General features: G+C 51.0%; 1 protein-coding gene across 1 annotated transcript; it reads left to right on the top strand.

The window, feature by feature from the left end:
• On the top strand, positions 1-7,566 carry LOC102009384 (galectin-5-like). Its single transcript, XM_013503347.1, has 7 exons — positions 1-59; positions 432-603; positions 3,771-3,797; positions 4,354-4,380; positions 4,846-4,934; positions 5,040-5,202; positions 6,930-7,566. Exons 1-7 carry the CDS (start codon positions 1-3, stop codon positions 7,074-7,076), a joined length of 684 nt encoding a protein of 227 aa, XP_013358801.1. The 3' UTR covers positions 7,077-7,566.
• The last annotated feature ends 3,480 nt before the right edge of the window (positions 7,567-11,046 follow it).

Raw genomic sequence — 11,046 nt, 5'->3', positions numbered from 1 at the left:
ATGTGTAAGAAGCTGGTCTTTGCAAATTCTAGTGTGGCTATGCAGAGCACAGGAGGAAAGTGAGGTGAAGACATATGTATGGCCTGGGACACCTTGTTCCCTGCTCGCCTGGAAGACACTTGCTTTAGTCCATTTTGTAGTAGTATCCCAGAATGCCCCAGAGCAGATCACTCACAAACAACGGAAGTTGGTTTCTCACTGTTCTGGAGGCTGAGAATTCCAATACCGAGGCCAGGGCCTTCTGGGCCGTGCCATCTACAAATTTGTTGCCGGCTCACTTTGCATCTTCATCCACCAAATGGGATTCAGTCTCTGAGTGGAGTGCTGGGGGCGAAAACAGACAAAGGTCACAGAACTGGGGATGCCCATTTCCCTCCCCCTGAGTCCCACCCACAGCCCTCTCCTCAGCACCTCGCTTTCTCTCTCTCCAGATCTACTTCCTTTGCTGCTGGCTCCGCCCTGTTGGGCAGCTGCCAAATTGCGTTGCTATCTGTTTCGTTGAAATGTCCAGCTCTGTGCGCTGACAGCTCAGCTGTTGTGAAAATCAGCAGGGGACACCGAGGCTGTGAAAACATGGGTTCTTCTGGAAGCCAACCTGTCCGGGTGAGTTGTGGGCTGGCCCAATCTGAGCTGGCTGCACAGCCAGGGAGGAGTAGCTCTGGTCACTGAGGAAATTACTTGGTGGTAGGGAGAGCTGAGGGGGGAATCCCAGAGAGCCCAAGGAGGGTGAAAATGCCAGAGGCCATCTGGATGTAGCTTCTTTTCCATGGCAGCCTCTTCCAAGGCAGCCTCTTGGGACCTAGGAACGTTAACCCAACTCAGGCATTTGACCCTCAGTTAGTGACCTCACTCTGGGTGCCTGCTCCATCCTAGGAGTAAAAGGAAGACAGACCTAGTAGCATCTTCAAAGGTGACAGTTTGTATAAAGAAGTTGTGAACAGGCTTCTGGGAGATTGAGAAATCACATGCATGGCACTAAATCCACCTTCCCTGGAGATGACATCTGGGGCTCCAGTAGGGGTACATTCACCTTTGTGGGCCTCAGTTTCCATGTCTGTCTAATGGGCATAATACTCAAGCCCACCTCCCAGGGTAGGGGAGAGATTGGGCTATGTAGCATATCTAGTGTGTTTGAATGTAGGTGCTGTGGGAGTGTTGGGAACTATCAGAAGTCCTGGGTCAGTGGGGGAAATCTCTGAAGAGGCGTCTGTGTCCTGATGGGTGAGTTGGAGCTCTGCAGGCAAGGAAGCACCTGTACATCAGCAAAGGGGCTGGCTGAGAAGTCAGGAAATATTAGGACTGTGTCTGCAGTGTGCAGTGCAAAGAGAAGACTTTCCTGCATTTTTACCTGTCTGCCATATGCAATGATCACACACTGTAGGACATTCGGTCCTCTCTTCATACATGGAGAAACTCACGCCCTGAGGTGGAGGCACTTGCCAAATGCTCCCAGATGGAAAGCTAAAGGAAAGTGCCTATATTTACCTCCAGCAGAGCGGGGAGAACAGCACAGAGAGAGCCCACAGAGAGAGCAGCATTGTGGGAAAGCAGGAACATGGTAGCTGGGCTCAGGCCTTCCCTGAGTCATTGCCAACCAGGTCCCTGGCACAGGTAGGGGATCAGCAGAGGCCCCACAGGGCCTGAGAGTGGGTGGGCAGCAGGACCCCAGAGGAACTCACTCAAGTAGGGGACACTCTTGCCCTGACCCTCCTGACACCTGCCCCAGCGGTCCACGCCCCTCAGCACTGCCATTGCTCCCATGTGGGACCTGCATGGAGGAGGTGGGAGAGACTGGGCAGAGCTGGATGGGACTTCTGGGGGACAGTGGATCATTCTGTGTCTCTGTGAGCAGATTACGCCTCCTCTGGTTCCTCAGCAGATGGGAAAGTACACAAACTGAGAGCGTTAAATAGGCCCTGTGGTACTGAAAGGAAGCGGAATGTACTGCCCCATGGTATGGGCAGCCCCCATCCACCCGGCTGGCTTCCTTCAGTGACAAGTTGACCTCTCACAACTGCAGGCACACACTCTCCACATGCCAGTATGTGGGAAGCCACGCAACCACAGCACAGCTGAGCTACTGCACCCACTGCCTGGCTTGGGCACCGGGCTCCCTGTCCTAGCCGGCCTCCTCCACAGGCCAAGAAGGAAGCTGGACCCACAGTGAGGACGGCCCGAGGAGACCCATGGGGGGCCAGGGATAAGGACTTTCTGTGCTATATCGTGAGGCAGCCCGGGTGGGGCTAAAAGCATGGGTTCCGGGGTGCACATCCCAGCTCTCACTGAGCAGTTGTGCGGCTGCGTGCCCCTCAGAACCTTTCTGTGCTGCAGGGGCCTCGTGTGTAAAGTGCCAGTGACAAAGGCAAAGGTTGTTCTCAGAAAGAAGAAGGTAACACAGGCGCGAAAGGCGGCCACCGGCAGGGCCTTTTACCTCACAGCCGCGCCCTGTGCACAGCCTTGCTCTGCCAGGCTGCGGTCCCACTCCAGTGCGGCCTAGGTGCCCTCCAGCGCCCGTGGGCCACCAGAAAGAGGATGCTGCACATTGGCTGTGAGGGTCAGCTCTGCTTTCTGGACCTCCAGGTCAGAAGAGGAGAAAAAGTGCCTTCAGGCAGGGCCAGGAGCAGGGAACAAGTTTGGAGCCCTCTTAGGTACTGATTTGAGTCAATGCAAACAGCTGCATGATTGAGTCACACCAAGCCAGAGGCTTTTCATAAGCAAGAGAAGTGGCATTCATGTCCCACTAAGAGTAAGGTGGCCCAGAATCCAGGTAGGTGAGGTGACTTGTCCAACATCACAACGGCTGGCACAGGGGCTGGCCTGGGAGTCAACCCTGTGGGTCCAGGGATAATTCCATCTCTTTCCATGAAGGGAGCCAAACTGGTCCCATTGTTTTGGGCTAAGCGCCCTCACTGGACTTCACAACTCCAAACTGCATGGCAGTCTTAGTCGTCTGGGCTAAAAACAATATAAACTGCAGTATGTTGTCTTATAGCTCTGTCCCTCAGAGGCCTAAAGTTTGGTTCATTTCCATCCCGAGGCTTCAGGGAGAGTCCTCTCTGTTTTCTCTGCAGCTTCTTGAGTGGCCTTTGTGCAATGGATCAGGCTCCACCCTCTGTCTCTAAAGCCAGCAGCTTCTTGGGGCTGGGGCTGTAGCTCAGAGTAAAACACCTGCTGGGTGTTCTATCTCAAACACCACACATAGAACAAATAAAAGATAGAAAGTCAGCATCTTCCTGCTTCTGTTGTCACATCTCTCCTTTGAGGTTGACAATCCCACCTCTCTCTTACAAGGGCCTAGCTGATTATATGGGACCCACCTGGGCCTCAGTGTGGTGACCTGGGGTCCATCTCGCCAGCCTCAGATCCTTCACTGAACGACATCTGCAGAACCTTTTCTGGTTAAGGTCACACTCATAGGTTCCAGGGATCAGATCAGAGTGTGGATGTTTCCGACCTTGGGGCCAGGGGACAAGGCTGGCATTCTGGCTTCAGTGCCTTCCTTGCATCACAGAGTTGCTGAAAGGCAGGCGATGGGATCCAGGGCCAGAGCAGAAAGATCCGGAAAGATTGCGATGACAACCAAGGTTACCAGGAGACACCCAGGGCTGAACCCTCTCAACCTCATTCATATTGGAGCGCCCCCTCCAGAATGAGTGTGTGTGTGTGTGTGTGTGTGTGTGTGTGTGTATGTGTGTGTGTGTGTGTGTGTGTGTGCATGCATGTGCCCTCATGACACTCCCACATTAAATTTCCTGGTCTCTTTTCCACAGGATCCTGAGCAAAAACCCAGAACTGAGGTAAGTGATGTGTGTGGCAACTGGAGATTTCATTTGAAATGGCAGGCTGGGTGGTAAGGGGCAGCCCGTAGTGATCCCCTGAGTTACATAACGTGTTGAAAGGCTGGGGCTGACCTCAGTCATAGAACAAGTGCTGAGAAGACTCTGGATTTGACACCCTGCACCACAAAGAAAAGAAGTAAAAGGCACCATAGGTTCATTTCCATCCTGAAGTTTCAGGGAGAATCTGTTTCCTTTGCAGCTTCTTGAGGGACCAGCATGCATGGGCTCAGGCTCCACCCTCTGTCTCTATAGCCAGCAGCTTCTTGGGGCTGGGGCTGTAGCTCAGAGTAAAACACCTCCTGGGTGTTCTATCTCGAACACCACACAAGTACAAACAAAAGACAGAAAGTCAGCATCTTCTTGCTTCTGTGGTCACATCCTCTCCTTTGACCCTGCTGTTCCACCTCTGTCTTACAAGGGTCAGTGTGATTATACCCAGGGCCAAACCCTCTCACCCTCATGTGTGTGTGTTCATAACGCTCCCACATTAAATGTCTTGGTTTCTTTTCCACAGAAACGTGAAGCAATACCCCTCCCTTATGTAAGTTGTGCCTGGAGATGTCATTTGGAATGGCAGGGTGGGTGGTAAGTGGCAGCTGGTGGTGATCCTTTGACTTGCATAATTAAAAATGGTCTTTGATCAAGCTGAAATTTTAAAAATGCTCGTGAAAATTAAAATAATTTTGAAAGGAACTTTCAACTTGAAGATGGCCCCTTGACTGTGAGCTAATTATATGGCATTCCTTTGTCACCCCAGCATGCTTTAATATCTAGCCAAAGTTCCTGCCATGGCAGAGAAGGCCCCCTGCTTTGGGAACACTGGGAAGTTTCCCCTTGGCTTTTAATGTACTATGTAAAGATATCCTGGCTTCCTCTGGAATCCATAATATTGTCAGGCATGGCTTAGACTCTGCTGATGTCCAAGTCCATGACAACTGGTACAGGATTTGCCACTGGTATGGTGCCTCTGCTGTCAGTGACTGACCTGTCCCCATCCTCCCAACAGCCAATTCCTTATGTTGCCTCTATCCCAGGGGGTCTGCAGCCATCCAGGGTCATCACTGTGTCAGGCACTGTGCTCCCCAATGCTAAGAGGTAAGACAGGGCCTCCAGGGCTCTCTGGCTGCTGAATATAATGGGGAGGTGATGGGTCCCACCACAGTGGGGGACAAAGAGAGTCCATGTGATCTGCCCACCCAGGTTCCATATCAGCCTGCATGCTGGGACTGACATCGCCTTCCACTTGAATCCTCGATTCAGTGAAAACACTGTGATCCGAAACTCTCGGATCAATGGCTCCTGGGGGCCAGAGGAGAAAAGCTGGCCTGTAAACATGCCCTTCATCCCAGAACACAGCTTCAAGGTAAGATGCTGCAGCCTGGAGCTTGGGGGGTCTCACTGGGTGCAAGTGCAGAAGGTTTGGGGTGAGTGAGGAGGTCTTGGGGCACCCGGAATGGTTGGGGGTTGATGCTTGTGATAGGAGGATGGTGTCCCAAGGAAGAGAGATTGTAGCAAGTTATTATGTTATGATCGTTGTCCCCCAAGGAAAGTATTAGTATCTGCTCTTAATAGATAAGCAAACAAAATTATAGGACAAGTTACTTGCCACAGGTCACACGCCCATTGGTGCCAAATTGAACTCAAGAATGAGGTGCCAGTCATTGACTTGCATATCCACTCAGCAATCATTTGTCAGCTCTCTGATTGGGCTCCCTTTGTGCAGGAAATACCCATGTTCACAACTGTGGCCAGGAAGCAGAAAGAGCAGGTCCTACCTCGTGGGGATACAGTCTAGGTGTGGAGGAGCCAGGAGTCCAAGGCATGAGCCAATCAGCACAGATAAGGACAGGTTTTCTGGGTGGGAGGAACCCCACCTTTCGGGGGGCCAATGTGCAGAGGACTGAGGGGCCTGTGCAGAGCTGAGAGTGAGGGTGAGAGAGGTGTGGGGCATGGCCTCAGGCCTGATCACCAGGATTACACATACACGTCATGCATACAGCTTACAAAAACAAAAACAGCCAGGAGCCGTGGCACATGCACCTGAAACAGCAGCTCTCTAGCAGGTCAAATGAAAAGGATCCTGAATTTGAGCTCAGCCTGGGCAAAAACAATTTAGTGACTTAAGGAGATTTTGTCTAAAGGAGAAAAATTTAAAATTAGGGAAAGGGATTAGCTCACTGTGAAGGCCCTGGGTTCATTGCATAGTACCACAAAGAAGGAAGAAGGAAAGAGAAAGATAACAAAACAAAACAAAAGAAAGAATGGAAAAAGAGAAGACTGGTCTATGATGCTTGGGTCTTGCCCCCAGCCGTGGAGACAGTCAGCCCAGGCACTCGCTTAGGAAGAAGTTATGTTCTGGACTACTGCACTCTGCAGTCTGGCTTGGAAATGACTGGTGTAGAGCTGTGTGGGCTGTGAAGGGAGCTTGGATTTTACTACAGTGAGAAACGACTGGGGAACAACAGCAGGAAACACTACCTTTGATTCATAGGGAGCTGTGTGACCTTGGGGAAGGGCCCTTTAGCCAGGGACAGTCACTCCATTTCCTCATCTACAAATGGGGCTAAGAATCCCGGGATCTCAGAGAGCTGTGGGAATGGGTCGAGGTAGTCTCTGCACGCTAGCACAGTGCCCTGCATGCGAGTGTGATGGAAGTGTGAGCACTGTCGTTTGTACCCTGACTGCCTCCTGGAGAAGATCTTGGGATGGAAAGAATGAGTCAGGAGGCTGCTGCTGCAGAGTCCAGGCATGGACATGGGAGACACAGATGTCACAAGCCAGCACGGCTGCCCCTGGTGGCCTGAGGAAGCTGTGGTTCCCCTGGGAGGGGGATGGAGGGCTGGGTCCTGAGGTGCCTGGCAGTGACACAGGGCAGAGATGCAGGTTGGGAGCAGCACTGTGGGCTTGGAACCACGTGTGCTGAGGTCCAGGGAGGAGAGCACAGGGTGTTTAGGGAAGAGCAGGTCCTTCAGTGCAGGCGGGTGTGGGGCTGGTTGGGGGAGAGGAGGAGGAGGGAAGGAGGGGCCTGAACCTGCAGGAGAGCAGAAGACTTTCTGCATGGAGTGTGAATGGCAAGGCCTCTTGGCCCAGGTGGAGATCATATGCAAAACAGACCGCTACAAGGTGACCGTGGACGGCCACCATCTGCTGGAATACACCCACCGCCTGAAGGATCTGCCTGCCATCAATGCCCTGGAAGTAGCTGGTGACATCAAGCTTACTGGTGTGCAAGTCTAGGTGCACTCAAGAGCCCGGAGAAGGGCTGGGGACATGGCGATCTCTGTCCCCTCCCTGTCCTCTTTCCTTCTCAGCCCAGCTTCTGAGCTCTGCCAGTTGAGCAGATGGTGCCCTGAGGTGGGACACACAGGTGTCCTCCAGGTAACTCCCTCCTTGCAGTGAGGGAGCACCTGAGACCTCTTGGTCCAGCCCAGGCCCATTCTGCATAAGGATCTCAAACACTTTCCTGTCCTCTGTGCAGCCCCATGCTAGTCCCAAGCCCCAGCTGTGCACCGCAGGGACTGGGGCCCTCCACAACCCCCATTCCTGTGACCTTTACCTTCCCTCCCTGGCTTTGCACCCTGCTATGACACTGCTCCATCTGGGGAGGCTACCGGGTGATATCCTGCTGGCTTCCACCCACTGAGCAGAACTTTCTCAGCAGTGGGCTCTTCCCTGTCCTGGCCTCCTTAAAATAAAGAAAAACAAATGCTGTTATTGTTGGCACACACTCGTGGGATGGCAGCTTTAGTATTGTGTCTAGGGACATTTTGGAGTCTCTGGCTTTGCCGGAGCCCCTGCCAATGGAAGGGGGATGAGTCAGCACAGGTCCCCTTAGGGAAGGAGGGTCCTGACATCCACACTGACTCCAAGGGGACATCACAGAGCCCACAGGGGTGCTGCAGAAAGCACCTGGGGTGCACACCTTGCAGGCACAGGCCTGTAATGTAGGAATGTTGGTAGCTGGGTGAACCTAGGAAACATCTCCACACTACTGAGAAAAGAAAAGGCTGGGACACAGTCAGTGGGAGTCACGAGAGTCAAGAAGCCAGATGACCTGTGCCTGAGCAGCAGGGGAGCCAGCAGTGAACCTGACATGAGGAGTAGGGGTACGAGAGCTAAGTACCTCAGTGCTAGGATCTGCCTCTCACTGGGCAGCATAACGGAGCCCAGGTGAGTATCCATGTGATATCAGCGCACCTGCTAATTCCTGAAGAACTTCGTCCCTCAGGAGCCAGCTTAGGACTCAGGGTATGGTCCTGGGGCAACAACAACACAGGGACCTGGTTAGGAGTGGACAGTCTCAGGCCCCACACCAGATCTAAATGTATATCTGTGCTTTAGCCAGATCCCAGGAGATATTGTGTGTGTGTGTGTGTGTGTGTGTGTGTGTGTGTGTGCACGTGTACACACGTAGGTGACCAGTCCTGGTCTACACGGCTGGAGTCTTGCCCACACTATTCAGACTCCTTTCTCCTGGTCTGCAGTCAAAGCTTTCCTGAGTTGCCAAGCCCTTTATCTGCCTCTTCATTGCAGTAGATGCTGCCAGAAGCAGAACAGGCAGGAGAGGCACAGCCAGGAAAGGAGCCCGGGAGGTGAGGAAGAATCCAGAGCTGGGGCCAACATTGGCCAGGCTGCTGCTTGCCCCCTGGTGAGTCCCTTCCTTGGTTCTAAGCAGAAGAAGACACAGCTCTGTCTCATACTCAGCTCTCCTAGCTTGGTGCACACCCAGAAGAGCTCCAGTCTCTCAGGGAGGCAGGGATGCTGGGTATACTTCACCCCACCTCACCCTCCTCGTATAGGAATCCACGTCTACCTGTCCCAGGTGCAGAATCTCCATTGTCCAGACCTAAGAAAATAGATGGCAACAGAGCAAAAACTGTGTGACAGAGGTGGGCAAGGCCTTCACTAAAGAGCTGGCAATGAGCCCTGTGCGAGGCATAACTCCTGCCCTGCGCTTGTTCTCTCACTCTGTCCTCAGTACCCACTTTGGACAAGCACAATGCTCCACCTGCTGCCAGTTCAAAGATGAATGCATGGTCTGGCTGTTCTTCCTGGGGCAGTTTGTCCAGGTGGTGGCAGGCCTCCACCCAGTCTGTGATTACAGCAGATCTTGCTACAAAAATGACACACAGAGTCTGGGGCAGAGCAGGTGATCCAGGACCCCGCTGCCAGAGTCTGAGTCTCTGCCCTCCGTGCATTCACTACAGACAGGAATTCCTCACTCAGAAGCCCCGGGGACTGCTCTCACTGGGGTTCACATGTGGGCCTTCCCGGCACAGGCCCTGCACCGAGTGAATGAGTGCTCCAAGAGCTGCTGGTTCTGCAGATTGAGTCCATGCTTTACTTGTGCCCGGACCCCCTGGGGGGTTGCAGGCATGGGCAGTCTGTGATTGCTGTCACTCCCACCCACATCTGGTTCCTGTATGTGTCCTGAACTGACTAGAGACACAGAATCAGGTGGTTCACAATCTGTAGACCCTGCAGTTTGTGTCTGGGTTTTGCCTGTACCCTAAACAGCCTGGAGACATAGGTCCACTAGACGGGGATTGTCACATCAGCACAACCCATGTCTGGGCCATGCATGTGCCCTGAACTGCAAGGGGATGCTGGATCAGATGGTCTGCCATTGCCTGTCACCAATGCCCATGCCTGAAACCTGGGATAACTGGATACAAATCAACAACTGCTGGAAAACCCCAGACTAAGTAGAGCTTCTCAGTGGACACTGAGGGGCAAATCTGACCAACAGGAAAACTAGGGACACTAGTGGCCTTCGCTGTGCAGCCACTGAAGAGGCAAACTCAGTTTTCTGCATCCGGTATCAAACATGACAAAATGAAGGACTAAAACACATTCCCAGAACTCCACCCCACTTGGAACAAGTCCAGGAGACATCAACATAGGAGAACGTGGTAAGCACATGCCGGAAATAGCTGAAATGATTGCAATGGAAGTAAGAAACAACTCCATAAGGCCATAGAAGAGATGAGATCAGAAATAATTTCTCAGGCAAAAAAGGAAATGACAATAATAATGAAAGAACTGCTCAAAAAGTCTGAAGAAGAAATCTATAAGAAAATAGAAGAACAAAGGCAATGGACAGAGGTGTTAAACGAAAAGTATAGAAGGGACTTAGAATGCAGGAACCAGATTCAAAGAGACTTCCAGGAAATGAAAGCTTCCATTAAAAGCTGCCAAACTGCTTGAATGAAGCTGGAGATACAATTTCAGACTTTGAAGACAGCATGGCAGCTAGCAACCGTGAAAGAAAGGATCTCATAAAATCAACAAGGAAAAGTCAATTCAACAGCGGCAAGATGAGGCAAAGAGGAATAATGTATGACTTATAGGAGTCAATGAAACAGCAGGAAGCAACACAACTGACATAAAAAGAATATTTGCAGAAATAATAGCAGAAAATTTCCCAAGTATGGGAACAGAACCTGATATACAGATAAATGAGGCATATAGAACTCCAACCAATCACAACCAAAATAAAACTACACCCAGACATATAATAGTCAAGTTCCCAGGTCTCCAGCAAAAGAACAGAATATTAAAAGCTGCTAGAGAAAAGAAACAGATTACGTATAAAGGAAAGCCCATCAGAATCAAGGCAGACTTCTCAGCACAAACCATCCAATCGAGAAGAACTTGGAGAGAAGTATTACAGGTCCTGAGACAGAACAGCTTCCAACCAAGACTTATGTACCTGCCAAATTATCCTTCAAGTTCAATGGAGAAATAAAATATTTCCATGACAAAGAATAATTGAAGAACTTCAGGAGAGCCAAACAAGCATTACAAAGAGTACTAAAAGATATTCTAGACAGAGAAAAATCTGACCACAATTTCAAGAACAACAGTAGAAAGGAAACATCAAGAAGAGCAAGCAAGTAAACAGGTAGAAAAAGTAGGAAACTAACGCAAGTAAGTAACATGACAATGATAAATCAATGCATATCGGTTATAACTATAAATGTAAATGGCCTCAATTCTCCAGTCAAAAGAAACGGACTGGCAGAGTGGATTAAAAAACAAAATCCAGTGGTATGCTGTATACAGGAAACACATTTTACTCAAAAGGAAACCCATAGACTAAAAGTCGAAGGATGGAAAACAATCCTCCATGCAACAGGAACCCAGAAAAAAACAGGTATAGCTATTCTGTTTGCAGACAATGTAAACTTCAAACCAATAACAATCA

Source organism: Chinchilla lanigera, unplaced genomic scaffold (assembly GCF_000276665.1).
Source record: "Chinchilla lanigera isolate Chin_1 unplaced genomic scaffold, ChiLan1.0 scaffold00080, whole genome shotgun sequence".
In the NCBI taxonomy this organism is placed as follows: Eukaryota; Metazoa; Chordata; class Mammalia; order Rodentia; family Chinchillidae; genus Chinchilla; species Chinchilla lanigera.
Note: the sequence above shows the minus strand (reverse complement) of the source record. Positions and strands in the feature narration are given on the sequence as shown.

What these genes read in the sequence shown, in the direction of transcription:
- LOC102009384 (XM_013503347.1), top strand. Translation starts at nt 1, where the DNA reads ATGTGTAAGAAGCTGGTCTTTGCAAATTCTAGTGTGGCTATGCAGAGC. An exon ending in AAGCAATACCCCTCCCTTAT is followed by an intron (nt 4,381 to 4,845) that starts GTAAGTTGTGCC and finishes TCCTCCCAACAG; the next exon opens with CCAATTCCTTATGTTGCCTC. An exon ending in GTGCTCCCCAATGCTAAGAG is followed by an intron (nt 4,935 to 5,039) that starts GTAAGACAGGGC and finishes CTGCCCACCCAG; the next exon opens with GTTCCATATCAGCCTGCATG.